This window comes from Polyodon spathula, chromosome 1 (assembly GCF_017654505.1).
Source record: "Polyodon spathula isolate WHYD16114869_AA chromosome 1, ASM1765450v1, whole genome shotgun sequence".
NCBI classification, from domain to species: Eukaryota; Metazoa; Chordata; class Actinopteri; order Acipenseriformes; family Polyodontidae; genus Polyodon; species Polyodon spathula.
The window spans coordinates 57569471-57590212 of NC_054534.1; the positions used below are offsets into that span (position 1 = coordinate 57569471).

Sequence of the window (20742 nt, forward strand, 5' to 3'; positions counted from 1 at the left end):
TGGTAGCTCAACTCATATTTACTAAAGTGTTGGGCTTCATATACTGTATATTAATAAATCCAGTATTTCACCCTTCAGTCCCAGCTGTTCATGAAATGATTAGATCCCCTTTCACATTAGCATGCTCTACCCAGGTCGGAACCTACCCAGGTCAGGACACGGTGTCATGCGGGTCAGCTACGTGAATTCACACTGCTTTTGATAAAGCGGGGTTGACCTGGGTGAGAGACGCAAGTAAACAATACGCGTATCAATGCTCTGGAAGTAGCTTGTTACGGATACTTTCATCCAAACTTCTCTGGATTGATGTGATGATTAGAGCAAATGTTTCTTCATCCCTGCTGCAATCTGGCTCATGGTGTGTCTCAAGCAACAAAAATATGGCAAAACAGAATAAACAGAAATGTTCCTTGCTGAAGTGAAACCTTCACACATGTGTGGCTGTTAATTATTTCGTCGGCTTGTGAACGCCGTAATGCATTTTGCCTCACTCGACCCAGGTCAAAGTGTGTCGACCCACATTGTGAGGTGGGTCGCTGTGACCCAGGAACGTGGTTTCACACTATGTGAGATTGTGACCTGGGTAGGAGTAGGTGTGCCAATGTGAAAGGAGCTTTCGATCCACTGATCTTGAAAACCATTATGCCTACAGATGTGGTTCATTCTTAATACATTTTTTGAATATTATCCCCCCCCCCCCCCCCCCCCCGTTTTTTATTTGAGTTTCAAATGAAACAATAATCAAAGTTCGTGTTATTAAAGTTAAGGTTAGTGGTTCTTAAAAATGAATCTATTTTTACCCACGTGTTACTTCAGCTCTTTCACTTTTGCTCCTCATGTTTTAAATGCACGTCTTGTCTCATGTACACCTTTGGTACAGGGGTGTGGCTTTGTGGGTTATGTGGGTTTGGCTTGAGGAATTATCTGGGGGTATCTTCAGGGGTTACATGGGTATGGTCCTGTCATTCCTCCCCTCTCCCCCTCTCTTGAACACATCATAGGAAACGTGTCAACATATACAAAAAAGTGTGCTGTTAAAACAAAAAATGATATTTATGTAAAACTTGGACACATAAATGCATCCTGTTACTAGTTAATAGTGCAGTGTTTTATGGTGTTTTGGTGGTGGTTGGCAGGGATATGTGAGAATGATTAAGTGCTAATTGGGAGCAGCCACATCACCTAAAAGGAGAGCCCAGGGCTCTTTTTGGAGAGAGGAGTTTGGTGAGTGTATACTGTGTTTTTGTTACTGCGTTTCTGCATATTTTGTTTTAGTGTTAGTAGTTAAGGCGAATGCCCAGCCTACATTTTTGGATTTTGCTTAAACCTTTTTGTTTGGCCCCGTGTGCCTATTTACTTGTTCCTGTGTTTTGTTTTTGTTTATTAAAGTGCACGTTGGTGCTTCTTACTGCAGTTGCCTGGCTAGATGAGTCTCTGTCTCGCCGCTATCCTGTCACAATATCATAAGCCTGTATTAGTGTCAAAACAATTTTAGACTGTATTAACTCTTGATGTAGTGGTGTGGTCAAAACCCATCAGAATTGTCTTTGAATCTTTTATTAAGTTATGATAAAATTGATTCGGGGGGATACGTATATAAAGAGAATAAAATGGATAAATAAATAAAAAAAACTAGACACTGATAAATATCTAATATTGACATTTTAATATTAATATTGACATTTATTTTCCACAAACACAACAATGAATCAGGTAAAAAAAAACAAAAACAAACAAACAAACAAACAAACAAACAAACAAACAATCAAAAAAAAAAACTTATATATTGACAGCCCCAAGGCCAGATCCCTGTACCAAATTTGTACCCTGTAATAAGACCTTTGAAGCACAGCCTAATGTGTTTTAGTCTTTAGACTGACCAATGATAGAGACATATATGAGCTGGAACAACACATGGATAAGTGTAACTGTATATTGTTCTCCTCTTACTAGCATTCTCTTTATGCCCATCTAGATTAGATACTCACTTGACAGGCACAACACCACTAACAATAAAAGCAGAACGTTTCAGGAAGCTGATTTTTAATTTGAATAACAGATTACATTTAAACAAACAATACTTAAACCAAAGTGTATTTATTTGATTTTGTTTTATATTAAAAATGGATACATAACAAGTCTAGAGAACAGTAAAGCTTGTAATGTCCATTTGCATTGTATTCTTCTCCATTCATTTTATGTACAGGTGTCCAAACAGACAGAAATCTGTGAAAACAAAAAGATAATTCATAGTTTTCATTGAAAAATGTATGTGCTATTCAGTACTAAATTGAAGAATGTACAGAAAATATATTAACATGGAACAGTTAAAAATATAAAATTAAAATGCATTCTCAGTAATCATGGCACAGGACACTGGAGTCTATTATAATGACCAAACACTGCCACACTTATTAATCTAGCTGGGGTTTGCCACTTTTGTCTGTTAGTCTGAATTAGAATTTTTGTTTCAATTAAATTATACTATCACCTTATTCATTTAAAATGTAATTTAAAATGTAATGTACAGTAATTTCAAAAGGGACTGCAAAGTCCCACCCCAGGCCTCAGTGTTATTATATAATTTCTAATTACATTTCCAGCTCATTTAAAATGGAATATATTTGGTATCCCTACAAGGCCCATTACATTAATATATCAACATAAACATCTCCCTTACAAAAGTTAGTTTAAACTTAGACTTTTAGGTGTAACAAGGGCAGAATGTTTGCCTAATTGATATAGTTTCTTATACATGTTAACTTATAGTCTATAACTGAGTTTAGGGTATGTCTGTACCTTTTAGGCAAAGGTTGTTGACCGCTTTCCGTTCCTTGGCTGTAAAACAAATTTCATAGCATTGATTACAAACTAGTTAACAGTAATTATTATACTAATTCATATTAAGCAGTACAATTATTCTGCTAAATGTTTAATTATCATATAGTCCACTGTTTTTAAACATATTTTCATTTAGGCACTTTCAGTATTTGCCTGTAAGAGTACCATTATGCTCATTTAGGTAACTAAATATATATTCTGGCAGTGACAAAACACACTACATTAGATACAATTATTTTACTGTCAGATGTGTTTAGACTTACTTATCTATGAAGGGGTAGGCTAGGATGTCTCCACCCCCCTTTACAATCCATACACATTATTCAAGACTACAGTTTAGCAAAATACAATAGCATACCCTAAATAAGAAGTATCCTCTGCTTTGAATTCCTCCAGGTCCTTGAAGATCATCCTGAAATGGTAGAAAATATTGTAATACATTGTGCTATCACTGGTTGTAAATGGAATAAAACTATTTGCTTTCTACAGAGGCCCAGAATTCAATATGGCAAGAATACTCAATGTAAACTGTCAATAATCAGTGGTTTTGCAGGACGTTTTGGCAAATCTTTAAAACTATCATGCAATAAGGAGTAGCAGAGAAGTCAAACTAATATATTTTTGTACAATACTATCTTGCAACCAAGTAAATAATCCCCATCCTTTACAGTTTATACTACGCAAACAAAAAACAAAGAAACTGAATTCTATCTCATTACATTAAGGACAGGCTCAAGACTGCTTTGCTAATTGTGAACATGCAGACTACACAAGTAAATGATCAATGTTTTTATCAAGCTGCTCCCACCAAGTTAAATTGGTTTAAATAAATCCAGACACTCCCCGAGAGCACGATTTAAGACAGGCCATTCAGATACATTCCTACAAATACAGATTGAAAAATAAACTCAACCAAAATACGGGTTAACCCCTTCAGTTTGACCTTAAAGACATTTGGTTTTCTAAGCAAGACAATCCAGCACAATCAACATGATGATCCTATTACATGTAATAATATCTATTGCACCAAGATGCATTATCTTCCCTAATACCAACACATAATGAAACAGTCAGTCAGCCCTAACATACGCAAAGGACCTCATAACACAGAATTTAGTTAAGTAGAAGTTAACCCTGACTGGAAATGATGTGTACTGCATTGTTTGGTATCCATGTAAAGAAAGTGGCATTACATAATCAAAGATCAACAATGTAATGTCATTGTTGACAAGTAAACAAATAGTTAAAAAATAGGTTTGGGAGAATGAGTCTTAAAACAGGTCATAAACTAGGATTAGGACTTTATTCATAAACATTGTTATTTCTACAACTGTTGAGAGATCTAGCACCAAGTAGCTTTAAATATTTCATGCTGCTACTTAATATCTTTTAAAAATTTTGTATTATCTCATTTTGGAATCTTTCTTGCTTTCATTCAAATCCAACGACAGAATGACCAGGTGAATCACACTGTCCCAAACTAATGTTTAGCTACAAACAAATACAATAATTAGGGGTAATAAAAGAGTTCTAAGGGTTATGATTTCGATCAAGTTTAATAGCCACCATCCCACATTTTTTTATAAACATGTTTTGGATTCAATGAAAAAACAAAACTCTTAGTAAGTGATACTGAGTTATGGAAAAAGAGAAAAAGTGAACCTTATGGCCTTACAAGAGAAGACAAATTAATGTAATTAGTTAACAAAGAAAAGTATACATATATTCAAATCTCTTTGTATTGGTCAACACAAATGTGACACTAAAGTATTAGGTCATTTTCCCATGTATGCCAAATATTTTATTATAAGTAATGATGACATTTGAAATAGTGGAGAGACTGAAAGACATAATGTTAAGATGAGGGAGATTGCTCTCTTCACTACTTATTACTGGGGCATAATTAAAAAAAAAATATTACAAAACAGTTTAGGTATAACCTCTTCAAGCTGGGTTATTTGTTGACACAGCCACAGTTATGGCATCATTGAGGAAGTCAATGACTTTTGTGTTATGTTGTTGTTCCATGTTATCCTGTCCATTTCACTAATCTTTGCTACTAATGTCTAATACAGAACAGACATTACTGCTAATGTAGGAGCTCCACTAATGGCACATTGGAAAAATTCACCATGGTTTAAAATAATTTAAAAAAAAGCCTTCTTCAAATTGTAAGAGTAAATGGTCAGTCTAATTTAATACTGCTTCTTTTGCTAAAAACTCTTTGCTACACATCGAACTGTAAAACTAAGAGTTGTACACAGATGTGCTGTAGCTAATATCGCTTCCCTTTAGCCTTTGGTTCTGTTGGAGTTTTTAGTTTTATTGTATTGTTATTGCACAGGGAAGTTCAGTCCAATTCGATGCACACTTCTAATGCTGACTAAACTTTCCCAACCAATGAAAAAGGTGTAATAAATTGGTCTTCAAGATTTTAGCCAAAAATGTTTTTATACTGTAATTAACTTCTTTAGTTTGCCTTCTTTTTTTCCAAATATTGTTGAAGCACAGCTGTTTTGTTTGGAAACACATTGCTGCAGTACAACGCTTTATTGAGATTTTAGCTAGTGATGACATAAAAAAAAATGGGAGCATGCATAAGAAGTTACATACGTCATCTCTGAATCTCTTCAGTCTTCTCACATGGAGCTGGGGAACAAGTTGCAGCAAAGGATGCAGGACAGACGACTGAGAGGACATGAACACAGACACATGAACAACCATGAAGCTACTGCTCAAGTGCTGTGACAGCAGCACCCTTCATACCACGGGGACACTATATAAGGGACAGAACAGGGAGCTCAAATGTAAATCAGTGAAGTTGCAGCTAGACCTTGGAATTCTTGTTGTACTAGACAAATGCATCAACCCTTGCCCTGCTTAGAATGGCACCAGGACATGATAATTAGGTAAAACAGGAAAAAGTAAATCAGCACCTGAAATGGTATGGTTTCTAACTGTAAATTAAACCTATTTTTGAACACATCTTGGGCTAAATTCTCTGTTATTTATTCCAAATTGGCATTAGCACTTTTTTTTTTTCTGAAAGAAAAATAATTTGAACTTCTAAAATGAATAATAAACTATTTTAGACTAATCACAAGCCCATAAATGAAGTGTCTGAGCTGTTTATTTCTGAGTTGGTAAATTTATTGTATGCGTTTCTACTATGTAACAAAATCGTGCTTTGGAGTAAATGGGTTTGAGAATATAGTCCCATTTGTTTAAGGGGGGGTTGTAAGTAATTGTTTCTGGAGGTTTATGGATTAGGAATGCCATTTTAACAACGTTTCTGTAATAATTTCTGTAATAATTCCATTAACCAAACAAAAAAAGGCCTATTCCCTGGTTCCAGTTAGTTTGGATGAGAGAGGTTTTGCTGCATCTCCCTTTAAGTTAGTGATGGCTTCAGTTACAAAATCAGTATATCTAAAATGCAGTTTTGCCCTATTTACACAAAACAACAAATTGTTGGTCAAATGCAGAATTTTTAAACACCAAAGTTCATTGCTGACTTTAATCAGCATATTATATGGCACATATCAAGACTGTTTCAGGTTCAGAATATGAAAGGTCAGGTTTCTTTAAAATTAATGTGTTTTAGCAATATTGAAAGCTACATACTTGTAGTTCACATTGATTACCTATGAATGTGGGATTATTTAAAAAATATTTAATTCAGTGTCACCTTATATTTTTATACACCTGCAGGCACAGTTGATGCAAACGTATATCCAAGATACAACTAAACTTCTAACACAAAGGATCTTTTTTCAGTGTTTGTCATTCCATTAAGGTGGTATTAGATTTTTTTTACAAAGAAATGTCAAAAAGACATTGAACAATTATTCCATAATTTAGCTAAAAGCTCAAGTAAACATATATTCACAGCTGAGTATGACAAGGTGTCACAAAGACGGCTGCAGTGGGTGATGTCAGACCAGAAACAGGAACCAGGAAATAAACAACAGAGAGGTGGAGTTGGGTGGAGCTGAACGATTGGTTTCACTCAGCATTTAATGAATGAACAGAACAGTAAATAAAAAGGTTGTAACAAACAAAAACACAGGACACTGCATTTTCGCCAAATTAAAGAGACAAACAAAACGGACTACACAGACAAACACAGTGAGCTGATATTTTAACTATTATTAATTATTATTATTGTAATTATTATTATTATTATTATTATTATAACCTCCATCTCCAATCCCATTCTCCACTCACCGAAAACACAACCCAGAGTGAGTGTAAACATGTTGCTTTTATGCAGTTGTACCGAGACTCGATTGCTAATCAATCATTCAATTGCAGTCGCGGTACAACTGCACGTGAATTAATAAAGTGCAATTCCCCATGCTCACATATTACATTTTACTTGCACGTGAAGTGCTGTGCAATCCTCATGCCTAAATACAAATATACATTTTAAAAACTTGTGTTACACAGACCTGTTTATATCCTATGTACCAATGACTATACACCAAAATTAACACACAACATATAACACAAAATATACACAGGGGCGGGCACTTTGCCACAAAGGTTAACACATATTATTATTATTATTATTATTATTATTATTATTATTATTATTATTATTATTATTATTATTATTGTTGTTGCAGTAGTTTGTTTGCAGTAAATGACTGAACACCATGCATAGAGCTGCACAATTTTTTTTTAAATGTCTTCAATGAAAAAGACACAAGCTGCATAAAAGATCAAAAATATTTATGCTAATCCCCTAATATTTATGTAGGGGACATTTCACATATCTGTTTTTTTTTTTTTTTTTTTTTTTTGATAATTCACTGATGGTGAAATAGAATTTATTTAAAAGGTGGACATAAAAAGTAAATATTCAACAGTTTAGCATTTACTATTTTCCAGGTAAGCATCTTAATATTTAGGATAATTTGTTGTTAATAACCTATTTTTAGACCATGAAATGCAGTGAAATAAGCTTTTTTTACAGTGAAAAAATACAGCCCTAACTATGGCTAACAGTGGCAGATGAGAACAAGGAATTAGACTATTTGTGCTGCAAAGCTACAGTGATCTCTTGCACAAACTAGATCAAATGACTACAAAAAGTCAAATAAAAATCTAAATAGATTTAGATCAAACTATTTCCTTTATATGAAAAGGTTATATAAGTAAACCCTCTGGAACTAAATGATCATATCTGAGCATATGAACACGTTAGCAATTGCAAAAAAGATACCGTAGCTTTAAAAATAAGAACGGGACACACTGCAGAGCATGAGCTTCACAACTTACCATAATGTCTGAGTTGCCTGAGTCGTGAGTCTTAGAATAATGAAACAAGAACTGTATAAAAAAAGTAGAAAATACAGCATTTCAATGGCATTTACTCTCAAATGCCTTATACACATAATTATTATGGTATGCCATGTTTGCTTACCCTTTTTGTGTGATCTTTCCCTTTTAGATGTACCTTTATTTAGTTTTATTATAATAACTTATCGAAAAAATTTGTTTCCTTTATTTCTCTAAATAAAAGAATATATATATATATATATATATATATATATATATATATATATATATATATATATATATATATATATATATATATAAACTTATCACTTATATTTGTATAAAATTCACTAGATGTGAACAAAAAATGACAAACTCTATTTTAGAGCAGGTGCAGTGATTAATTATTCTGCTGATTAACAATTGACATCACGAAGATGCAAAATGATCTGTCAATCTTGGGCAGGTGTTGTGACTCTTGGTCTCTCAGTTCGTGGCCTGTCATTGACAGAGTGTGTCTGGTTATACCGTCTCGCCAGGTTTGAAATTTGTTGCTTTTATTCTAGCATGCAATTCAACAGCTGAAATCACTCCATATCCAGTATCCAATCAAGTGTCTCACTAATTAAGTGATTAAGTGCATATGCTTCAGTTATATTCACTTATGTGTGTCATGGTCAAGGATGAACGATCTAGTGATTAAAAAAAAACAAAAACATTTTGTTAATGTCCATCATTTATATACCTTTTCTTTTAAAATCACTGAGTTATAATAGTGAAGTTTCTTTTGATGTTCGGTATAAATAACTAGGACATTCGCAAACTCAAGGGGATCCTCTGAGAATTCTGTGCCGCAGTGAGAAACTATGTATATGTTCTGTATTAGCTATATTTAAACAAAATATATAAAGTCATATTTAGTACACAACCTTGCCTCACTTACTTTCTTGACTAACTCATAAAACAAATATGGACTGCAGACCTCGGCTCATAGTGTGAAACTAAAAGCCCCTCAGGAAAAACTATAGTTCCTGCGGCTTCGGGCATTATAGTCCCCTGTTTCTATTACCAGTTAGTTACTTAGTGCTATTTTACATTGATATAGATAGAAAAACTGACAGCTCAAATACAGACAAACAGATAAATATATGGATTGTTTTTTGGTCATTGAAGAAGAGAAACAAGAGAAACTCTGTGGTTCCTATTTCGAAGGAAAGACAAGAGCAGGTTTTGTGTAAGGAGTGCTGCTTCAGCCATCTGATAAGTGTATTAGAGTTAGCTAGGGCCCCTGGGATATATATATATATATATATATATATATATATATATATATATATATATATATATATATATATATATATAAACAATGATAATGTACTAGTAGCCTAACATATTGAATTAGGTCAAGTCCATGGAACATGTTGTTTTATCAGCAGGTTGAGTGCAAAACACATTTTAGTTCTTCCCGTTTTCAAATGTGCATCTAGCAGTGATGGTTAATGGCCAGCTTTGTGGGTAATTGCAGTACCAAGTGCCCTCTTTTGGTTTTTAATTGTGCAAAGAGTTAAGTTCAGTGCTACAAATAATAATCTAAACTGGTAAAATATAGAAGCTCAGAGTGAAGATTATGACAAATTAAAAAGCATTTTCAATTAATTATTGATGTTTTTTGTATTAATAATTAACAGGTACTGTATGTGCATTAGCAAAAGTCAGAAACAGGGGGGGAAAAAAGAATTGTGCCAGGGTTAAATATGTTTTATTAAAATCAAATAAAGTCATTTAGGAAACCAAAAAGTGGGAAAGATAGAGCAAAACAAAGGAACACACAGAGACAATAATTATGATTAGCTTGTTTCCACTGTCATCTATTCCCTGTTCTACTTATAGTCATTACCATACCCAGACAAGAACACCACAGTTCTGTAAATATAATTAGTGGGGAATAAGGGTTCGTTAATTCCTTGAAGGCATATTTGGAGTAATAAAAATAATACCAAGCCAGGTACATTTACATAAATTAGAGAATAATTAAAATCTGATGGCTTTGTAATACTGTAGGCATATTAAAATTTTAATAATCATTATGTCAGTGACAAACACCCCCAGCCCAGCTGTAAATACAGAATGTGAGCTAAAAAGTAAATTACCATGACCTACACCAGCCGTACATATGTGTAAAAATGTACTGCAAGTTGACATACAGCTTCTATATACTATATATATATATATATATATATATATATTATATATAGATATATATATATATATATATATATATATATATATATACTAAATCTATAGGAAATTAAGTGATGTAGACAACAGTTTTGGTTAGTTCCATTGGAACGGGCAGTGTTTTGTGATGTACTGCAGTTATGGATGCCGACTCCTGTTAATGATACGAGTTTAAGAGCTTTATAACCATGAATGCAGATGGGCATGGCTGTTCTGCATAGTAGTTATGATGCTTGCTTGCATTGTGCATGGTCTCCAGATCATGCCTCTGCCCAGTTACACCTTCTTCAGTGTACTGGAAATGAGCGTTTTGAAGTTATGGATGATTCCATTTACACCAAATTCTGCTAAAGAATAACTTCCTCAGATTGCTGAAGACACATTACTGCACATCGTCCCTTACAATACCCTCAAGCTGTTACATTATCCAGTACATGTCCTGGTGTGCCTTAATGATTAATTCTAATTTGGCTGGTGTCACAACCATACCTCTAGATTATTACAATAAAGATTAATTAAATAAAATGTACCTGCGACTTGTATACAATTCCCCAGGCCATGTAGCACAGTTCTTCAATTGCTCTGGATGCCTAGCAACAAGATACAAAACAGGAAAGGGATCAAACAAAAGCCTATCACTGACACCTTTCGAAACAGAAACACATTTTCCATGACAGATATCGTTGTAATTTAACTCACCTGAGACTGTGGGTCTGTGGAAAGAAAAGATGAGCACACATCCTCTATCTACAAAAGAAATGACCCATTAATTTATTCTCAAGAGGTACAGTATGAGGAAGATCTTATGAGGTTTGGGGCCTCAAAACTGAGCAAACAGATGTAATTTAGCCTACTGTAATTAACCTTGGTTAAAATATCACTTGAATATTCCAAAATGTTTTTATTTAATGGATACAGACATAAAAATACAATGCAAGGACACAATTTTCATTAAAATGTACACAGTACAAATCTACATGATATTCTGGTTTAGGTAAAATGATTACAATCATAAAAGGTACCATTTTACATATACTAACATGAAACAGTTCAGCTTTTTGAAGTAATCAATTTCCATAATGCACTATCATCTTGTAAAATCAGTAGGTAGAAAGAGGTGTCAAATTGGAACGGTAACATTTCTCATAAACCCTTAAAGATAGTTGTAATGACAATTCTTGTGCTTACCGCTTTGATTTACCATATTTGCCTGTGCTTTACCATGCTGTCACTATGCCTTTAGTAAACTTTACTACCCTTTGCTATGTTTTTACCAAGCTTTGATGAGGGAAGTTCTTTAAAACAATATATCAATAGGTTTCTTTCATACGTTAGCTGTACTCCTTTGAATTTAAGATGCCCTCGAATTTAAGATGCAGCCCAAATTTCCCAAAGATTTATGTAGACAGTTTGCAGCCGCCTGCTGTCACACAGGCCATTACAGTTATGTGCTGCTTCTCATTCCAAGTCATGATTACTCGCACGTGTTTTTGTCCCTTTTTGTGAACTGTGGTATTGCTTGTAAGTAGAAAAATACGGGGGTCTGATTAGAACCGAACCTAATAATGAAACGCTGAAATTGTAAAAGCTTCTCTTCGAATTCCTCAGAAAGCTAATGACTCTTTGTGACAGGGAGGATCCTGTCACTTGTTCACCTGCGCTGTTGCTTTGGTAAACAGGAAGGCTTGCCCACTGAGCTGATCAGGAGGTCCTGATTAGCTGGGTGTAGTCCACTCAGGAGGATAATGACTACGGAACCCTTCAACTGTTAGTTAATCACGTTGCTGTTTGTGTACTCAGGCAGTCACATCTTTTGATGGCAATTTTAATACATGCATCACTATACTGGACTTGAATTTAAGACACAGGCCATTTTTGTGATGAAAAAATTGGTTTAAAAGGTGTGTCGTAAATTCAAAGGAAAACATTATTTGGTTTGATAAATGCATTATTCATTTGATTAAGTTGGTTCCAGTATTATTCTAATTATTTCTCTAGCTATTTAACAGGTATTTAACATCTCAACAAGAAGCCCACACTGTGCTCTGGGTCAGTAGTTCATCTGTCCTTGGCTTAACTGGTGATGATAAAATATGTGTTGATTCATAATGTCTGACCTTAGTGTTAGGTTTATTTCCTAGGAATACATTCTGGATAAAAAAAAGGATTCATTTCAATTGAAGGATGCATCTGGTAAGAATTTATTTCTCATTCAGTACAGTAGCTGCTAGGAGATTCTCAGCTGACAGAGATTCACACTTACCTCATTCCAAACTTGTAACTCCTGTAGTGATGCTGGAGCACCTGGAATGAGAAATACATATTATAATGATCTTGGTTAAAGCAGGCAGATGCATTACATAGGGTGAGGCAATCCACACATTTCGTGATGAGCCTGCCTGTGTTAACTGAGATCGCTACATTGGTGACAGAAGTGGATGCAGGCATCCTGGCACACACTCGTCGGACTGTAGCCTGGTGAGCAAGTCCGGGGAGGACTTGAGGCTGGCAGGGGAGGGTGTAGCGTGCATGGGAGAAGACAGCAGCAGGGTTGGTAAGTGATGTAAGCACTCCACACACAGGCGGAGGGTGGCTGCGAACCCGGGACCGTTCACACTAAAACGTAGTGCTGATACCGCTGTACAAAGGAACCGGCTCTTTTGTACAGTCGTATCGGCTCTATGCTTTAGTGCAAGAGGTTCCGGGTTCACACCCGCCCTCCGCCTATGTGTGATTACGTCACCTGCCAACCCTGCTGCTGCCTTTCCCTGTGCAAGCTACAATATGTAACACTAAATACATTTAAGATTGTTATATCCTCTTGCAACCCCAGTACAGTACATTGTAAAAAATATATTTTTGGTTCAAACGAATAAATTCTTCTGGTCTGCAGAACTAAAAAAAGATTTAATTTAGAATGGAATTTTTCTCCATGAAATATAATTAGGTGTATTTTGAAATGCTTTCAAATCGGCATGACACACTGTGGCAAAGTGTCCCGCCCCTGGGCTATTTATTTGTGTTGTATGCTGTATGTAGTGTGTTAATGTTGGTGTATAGTCATTGGTACACGGGATATAAACGGGTCTGTGTAACACAAGTGGGTTTAAAATGTATATTTGTATTTAGGCACGAGGATTGCACAGAACTTCACTCGCAGGTAAAACGTAATAATATGTGAGCACAGGAAATTGCACTAGATTAATTCACGTGCAGTTGTACCGAGACTCCAATTGAATGACTGATTAGCAATCGAGTCTCGGTACAGCTGCATAAAAGCAGTATGTTTTCACTCACTCAGGGTTGTGTGTTTGTGAGTGGAGAACGGGTGTCGAGAGGAGAGGCTAGCTAAAATAAAATAAAAGAAAGAAAGAAATAACAATTGCGTGCTGGATGGCCAGCACAGTATTTATTTGTTTAACGTTCGTCCACTTGTTTTGTCTGTTAGTATGTTTTTGTTTGCCTATTTATTTTGGCCACAAGTACTGTGTCCTGTTTTGGTGTGCTGTTTTTGTTTAAAATCTTTTATTTTGTTTATTAAATGCTGAGCGCAACCAAGCGCTCAGCTTCACCAAACTCTGCGTCTCTGTCTGTCCTGTGAGTTACTGTTTCGAGTCTGATGTCACCACTCAGCCAGCCTTGTGAAACACACATACAGAAGTAAATAATTTACCTTCACCCTTGAGGAAAACTGGGTTGCGAGTTTATCCAACTCCTGAATTAATCAATCCTTTCTCGAAAGTAGCGCCATCATTTTCACAATAAGTGATGTCTGAGTTGCCTGAGCAGTGGGTTTAGAATAACTAAATAAGAACTGTACCAAAAACTGTAAATCCTGAAGTTGTGTGTGTGTGTGTGTGTGTGTGTGTGTGTGTGTGTGTGTGTGTGTGAGTTCTAGTACAGTGAAGTAAAAGTACTGCAAACCAGTGTCTGACTGTATCAACATTAATCGGGTACATGCCTCTGCTATGTGATATTTGACTTTATGCAATGAGAAGCATCTACATTGTAGAAAAATGGATGTTGAACTACACCTTTGTGAGTTTGTGCAGTGTGTATAAAAACAGAGAAATTATTTCATCATGAGGTATATGATTATGATTTATTATACACTATTATGTAAAATAAATGTGTCTCATCATTGGACACATGTAGTGCCGAATAATAGTGTTTTAATGTTAACATTTTCTACAGTTTTTCAGCTACATTTCTCAAACTGAATTAAAAAAAAAAAAAAAAAAAACTGCCTGTACAAACAGGTTCAAACAGATTTAAATTTTTTAATTCAATGAAATGAAAAAGTGAGAAAACAAAACTGCAAAAATATGAAAAAAAAAACCTAAAACCCACCAGGTGTGACTCATATACACAGATGTCAAAGTCTGGCACCATTCCAGGTTTTCTTTTAACCTTTCTGAGACCTCAAAACATTACCAACTATTTTCAGCTGAATCATCTTTAATTGACTATACAAGCCCAAGTGCAGTACAGTCATGCTTAATTGTTCTGTTATGCCACTATGTACAAAACAATGAAACAGAGAAAAAAAAAATCAGAAAAATGGATCAGCAACTCGTAAAGCCAGCCACTGAGTCAAACAAAATGGTGCCCAAACATGGCCATTCCAATGGAAGGCATTAGTATTTTTAATACATAATATGACCTATTTTGTCTCCCTCTCTTTTAGGTGATTTCGTAATTGTTGTTAACTTTAAACATCACTTTATGAACAATATTAAAGCTAGTGTGTGGCACTTGCTATAATTTTCTCTTAATAATGACAAACAATGTAGTGTTTAGGTGGGAAGACAACCCAGCTTTTCATTACAGAGACACTTTTTTTGACCTTTACATGTGCAAGGACATTAATTTGACATGAACGGAGGCACTCTACACAAAGAGCCAATAACCAAAAACACCTAAAATCTATAAGTTTTAAAGGGCACATTTTTTGTGTTACTCAAATGTCAACAAATTCCGACATTTTGATTTAAACATGTGCATATTAACATCATATTTTGTTAACACTCATTCTTATCACTTGCATTTAACAGCTGGTCTTTGACAGATGACCTCTTCAGAAATATAAATGTCAAGAATCCTAAGTTAAACCCAGTCTCAGATAAACCACTAATAGACCAATATCTCAATGTAGTATTTCATTACTGAATTTCTTTACTTCATAAAACAAAGTAAACATTTATTATAATACTTACTGTTGACATGCTGTAGCTACCAGGAGAGATGTTACAATGAAGTGCTATAATGTTCAGTGTCCTACCCAGTTCCACCTGTTATATCATTGATACATACTTGCCTGTGTACAGAACTTAAAATTACATTTTTTATTAAAATCTTCTACAGCTACAAAAGGTAAAATTGGGATCCACTTGGGATTCTAATTCAACAATTAGAATCTATCTGTCCCAGAATAAATGTACATTATGGGAGACAAAGGTCCATATATTTTCTTTAACCACACACACACACACACACACACACACACACACACACACACACATATATATATATATATATATATATATATATATATATATATATATATATATATGAATCTAATATATATAGATATATAGATATAGTATATATATAGGATGTCCTGGTGGATTTTCATGGTTTTGTATCCCATTGGATGAAAATTTGAATACAGTAATTTGCATAAACCTAATTGACCAAATAGATGTTATTTATTATTCATTAGAGATAATTCAATGTACATAGATGAATGTATAATTCATTGTACATGTTTATTCCAGTTTGGGTATCCCAATAGAGGGATGTAATCTGTAAAAAAGACATTTGTGCATTACCTTTCAATCTATCTTTTAATAAGTGTTAGATGGAAATATCGATTTAAAAAAAGATTAACATAGAGACGGACGAAGAAAAACGTAAACAATATTATACTTTTCACTGTGTCAAACTTTGTTTCTTGCTTTCTCAATCCAAATCATTTCTAAAACCGAGTTAACCAATTGAGTGGCTATAGAAACTGTATTAGAAAATTATAAGGGAAAAATAATAAATAAAAAGTCCTGAAACAGATAGTTTTTTTTTTTTTTTTTTTTTTTTTTTTTTTAATGCATTACCATCAATCGTTGCGTGCATTGAATTAAGTTTACCAGTAATTCATTCCGAATCAGCTAATACAATTTCCAACATTCAACTGGTTGGTAAAATACAACAATGAACTGAAAGTTAAAGCACTACATGTGTACCGCTGGTGGATATATTGAAAACTTACCTTTGCAGGTAGGTGTCGTTGTGATGAGAAGGATGAGAAGAGTCAAAGTTACAATACAGTGCGGATTCCTCATTGTGGTGGTGCTGCTGTTGCTGCCGGTGTGCAGAGGTCTGTGCTGACAGAGAGTGGAACTCAGCATCATTAATTCTCGTTTAGTGCCAGTCTTCATTGTCTCTTCAGGTCTGCTGTCTCCCTTGTTTCAGTGTTGATTCTTACTGTCAGACCAAATTTAAAGCTCCTAACCACACCTTCGACTCGGCAGCAGCACCAAATCGCGTCACAACAATTACAAAGAAACTCCCCATGGAATTTGTTTCACGGTTATCCGGCCAGTGATTCAACATTTACACATAACATTTCATTATTTGCGTATTACCAGTACGAAATTAATGTATTAGCTTTTGTTTTTCTTTCAATGCTGATATACAAAACAAGAAAAAAACAAAAAAAAAATGTCATGAAAACAATTCCTTTCTGATTTTAAAGCTTGGGAGTTAGTAATTGCCAATAAATTTCTTAAGTTATTTACTACCATATTTGTATATTCATACCACGTTATTTATAAGCAATACACGTTTAACATTACCTTTTGCTTCTAAGTTTCTCTGAAGATGTTGGATATTGAACGTTTAAGGTCTAAATTGTGTTTGTAATATCGCTGGGTTTGAAAATTATTTTCGTCTAAAAAACATGTATTCTAGATATGCTTTTATTTAACATAAGATAAACAATCTTATTAAGTAGTTTGCATAGAATGGCCAAACACGTAGGAATACAGTGAAGATAACAATACAGTATTTTAGTAATAACTTAAGAAGCACTGCAACTTCAAATCAAATTGATATGCATTGTAGCGATCTCGTTCCCGCAGGCAGGCACATTACGTAGGGCAATGCAATTCACACGATCCCGGGTCCTCTTGCACTAAAGCACAGCGCTGATACTGCTGTACAAAAGAGCCAGCTTGTGTTAACCTATTTCGATACATTGGTGTGAGAGAGGGATGCAGGTACCCCGGCACGCACTAGTCGGACTCTAGCCTGGTGAGCAAATTCGGGGCAGACTTGAGGCTTGCAGGGAAGTGTAGCCTGCATGGGGAAGGCAGCAGCAGGGCTGGTAGTTACACCTCCTTGCAAAGGAGCCGGCTCTTTTGTACAGTGGTATCAGCGCTATGAACCAGAGCGCTGCAACAGACGTCCATGCACTGCTGTAAGGGGGGACGGGTCCCTGCCGAGACGTACAGTGAACAGGGGTGGAACTTTAAGGCATAGGTGATCCACAAATCCCGCACTACACCCTTCCACCCCCAGAGTGACGACATGTTCACACGTTCAACCGTACCATGGGGAAACAAGTGAATATGTTAATCCAGGGCCACAATGTGGCTGGCATCAACACCTCCCAGTTCTGCTGCTGTTGTAACACACCACTGCCAAAGAGTTCGCCAGCTCCCTCATGTTTGGTCGGGAGCTGTGGATTTGACTTCAGACACCCGAACCCTGATGGAGACCCAATGCCAGCAGGACCAGAGTATGTAAACCACCTGGATGCCTGCAAGACCGCCTGGATGCTGCACACTAGTTCGCCTGGGAGCACATTGCAGAGACCTCGAGGAGAAAAAGGAGGGGATACAACCTTCAATGCAAGGGCTAGGACCTCAAACCCGGAGAGGCCTCGAGGAGACAAAAGAGGGGATACAACCTTCAATGCAAGGGCTAGGACCTCAAACCCGGAGAGCAAGTGTCGCTCTATGTCCCTAAGCATCAGATCGTGGGAGGGCCCCTACCGGGTGCTCCACTGCATCTGTGATGTGGTGTACATAAGACTTGTCCCTTGTTCACACACCATTTTTCCCTACTGGGGTGAACTAATTAAAAAGCACAGAATTTAGACTTTTAACTGTTTCCAGCATTTTAAATCATACAACTTCAGCTGATAGGCTATTCGATGCATTTATAACTCTTTGTGTAAACCAGTGCTTCCTACCTTCTGTTCAAAACTTTTACTCAGCTTCCATTTGAGCCCTCTTGTTTTTCTCTTTGTGCTAAATTTGAAGTAGTGTCTTTTGTTAACTTTATCTGTACCATTTATGACTTTAAAGACTTCAATCAAGTCCAGCTTTTCACTTTTATTTTCTAGGCTGAAGAGATTTCATGATTTTACCTGTCCATTGCTCATGTCATTAAGTCCTGGGATCAGCCTAGCTGCCCTTCTCTGTACCTTTGAGTGCAATTATGTATTTTTTGTAGTGAGGTGCCACAAACTGCACACAGTATTCTATATAATCTTCTTATAACCTGGATTATTATGGCCAATATGCAATACTTTCTATTTCCTAAAATTAGAATAAATGTGCCACAAGTTTGCCCAGTTACAGAGAAGGTCCAAATCCCTTTGGATTACCTGGGCTGTGGATTCAGAGTCCACTACTCCCCTAAATTTGGTATCATCTGCAAATTTAACAATCTTGTAATGTGTATCTTGGTCCAAAGCATTTAAACTTGGTCCAAATACTAGGACTGTCTGGCCCCAAGGAGCCCCCATTTACTAACAGAAAATGCATGAATTTACCCGCACAGTATGTGGCTAATTTACAAACCATACCATGCACACTACAAGTATTGTGTCGATAATTTAATGTGCACAATAATGTCAGACCACCGTGATATCATAAGCCCCAGCAGTCCAGGCGTATCTTTTGGTCTGTAGCTTATTGTGAAGGTGGAGGTGGCTTACAATGACCGAAAAAGAACGAGCAACAGACACAGCATTCAGCAGGGGACAGGCAGAGGCAAACTAAAGTTAAACCTCACTGCTTACCTTTTAATTTTAACATGTATTCCTTGTCTGAAAAAAAAAAAAAACTTTTCCTTTCTTTAATGCATACGGCCCTCCCATTAGTTTCTAAAATTGTATTGTACTGTATAGTTTTGGAATCATTTTAAACAACTAGCCTCTGTAATATAACATGTGTATTCGCCATGAGCATTCTGTATTGTATGAGTGACATTCCTATTAAGCCAATCACAGCTCACTGAGGTAGTAAAATAACCAATCAAATAGCATACAGGATTCGTTTTCTCACGCACACACAGTTTGATTAGGATAGCGAATTGAAGGCTTCTATAAACCATTTATTTTTGTGGCAGGAAATGGTGTTGCAGTGACTCAGACCAGAGGAAAGTACACACAGGTCAGGGAGCTGCAGTTCCAACAAAAAGACGCGGCGTGTGCCGTTTTTATTTTAAATACAAAAATAAATAAAATGTTTAAACAAAAATAAACACTTGCTCACAGAGCACAGAAAATAATTAATTAAACAAAAATAATCACAAACACCAATAGTAAGTTATGGTCCGGCTGGGCAGTAGCCTTCACGGATCCTTTATCTGCTGTTTTTAAATATATTTCTCTCCTCTCACTCTCCAGTTCCTCCTCCGAACACACACCTGGAGTGCAAAGAGTTGCAGGTATTTATGCGGGTGACCGTCTCCCGATTAGCAACAAATTAATCACTTAATTAATTCGGGAGATGGCCACCTTCTGCACAGGTTTTACAATGTGGATGGAGCTTCCCATCCACGCTGCAAAATAATAACAAAACTAAAAACACAGCTACACTGCGATAGAAAAAATAATAAACAAACAAAACACACGGCAGTTCGCCGTCATCTATAAACAAAAGTAAATAATTAATAGACATAAAACACAGTACAGGGGCGGAGGGGAAGCCCCGTTCTAAAATAAACACTGTACAGGGTTGCTCGCCCTGTTACATATCCCACCCCCCCTTGTGCAAAGCACACATGGCCCCAACGACTGCCTCCCCCCTTAGTCTCAAAGTCCCGGAAGAGGGGGAGCAAGGTGTCAATGGTGGCGGCCACGGTGGGAGGTCCTTTCCCCCCCACTCCTTCGTGGCTGGCAGCTCCCTCTTCCGAGGCTTCAACTACTGTTCCTCTTGGCGTGAAAGTGCGGCTGGGGGAGCTGGTCTCCTGACCCCCCCCCCCCCCCCCCCCTTCTTTGTAGCCAGCAACCCCCTTTTCCGAGGCACCGGCCCTGGTGCTTCCTGCGGTCCTGCAGGACTAGTACCGGCTCCAGGCTGCGCAAGCCAGGCA

General features: G+C 36.3%; 1 protein-coding gene across 2 annotated transcripts; it reads right to left on the reverse strand.

Moving 5' to 3' along the window:
- Positions 1-1775: 1775 nt before the first annotated feature.
- Positions 1776-16850, reverse strand: nmu (neuromedin U). Of its 2 annotated transcripts, XM_041258296.1 has the most exons (10): positions 16628-16850; positions 12626-12666; positions 11062-11109; positions 10892-10952; positions 8270-8298; positions 8125-8175; positions 5455-5529; positions 3200-3253; positions 2800-2838; positions 1777-2226 (listed from the first exon to the last, which is right to left on the reverse strand). In XM_041258296.1, the coding sequence occupies exons 1-9, from the start codon at positions 16794-16796 to the stop codon at positions 2803-2805; spliced, it is 564 nt and encodes a 187-aa protein (XP_041114230.1). In that variant the 5' UTR covers positions 16797-16850; the 3' UTR covers positions 1777-2226; positions 2800-2802. The 2 variants fall into 2 exon arrangements, with proteins under 2 accessions (XP_041114240.1, XP_041114230.1); XM_041258306.1 differs by lacking the exon at positions 5455-5529 and having other exon boundaries at positions 1776-2226.
- Between the last annotated feature and the right edge of the window lie 3892 nt (positions 16851-20742).

Excerpts from the sequence above, each read along its gene's own strand:
- nmu (XM_041258296.1), bottom strand. The coding sequence starts at position 16,796 with ATGAAGACTGGCACTAAACGAGAATTAATGATGCTGAGTTCCACTCTC. Across the intron at positions 8,299-10,891 it reads AATTGTATACAAGTCGCAGG|ATCTAAAAGGGAAAGATCAC; the intron begins TACATTTTATTT and ends AAATAAAGGTAC. Across the intron at positions 2,839-3,199 it reads GAGGATACTTCTTATTTAGG|CCAAGGAACGGAAAGCGGTC; the intron begins GTATGCTATTGT and ends TTTGTTTTACAG.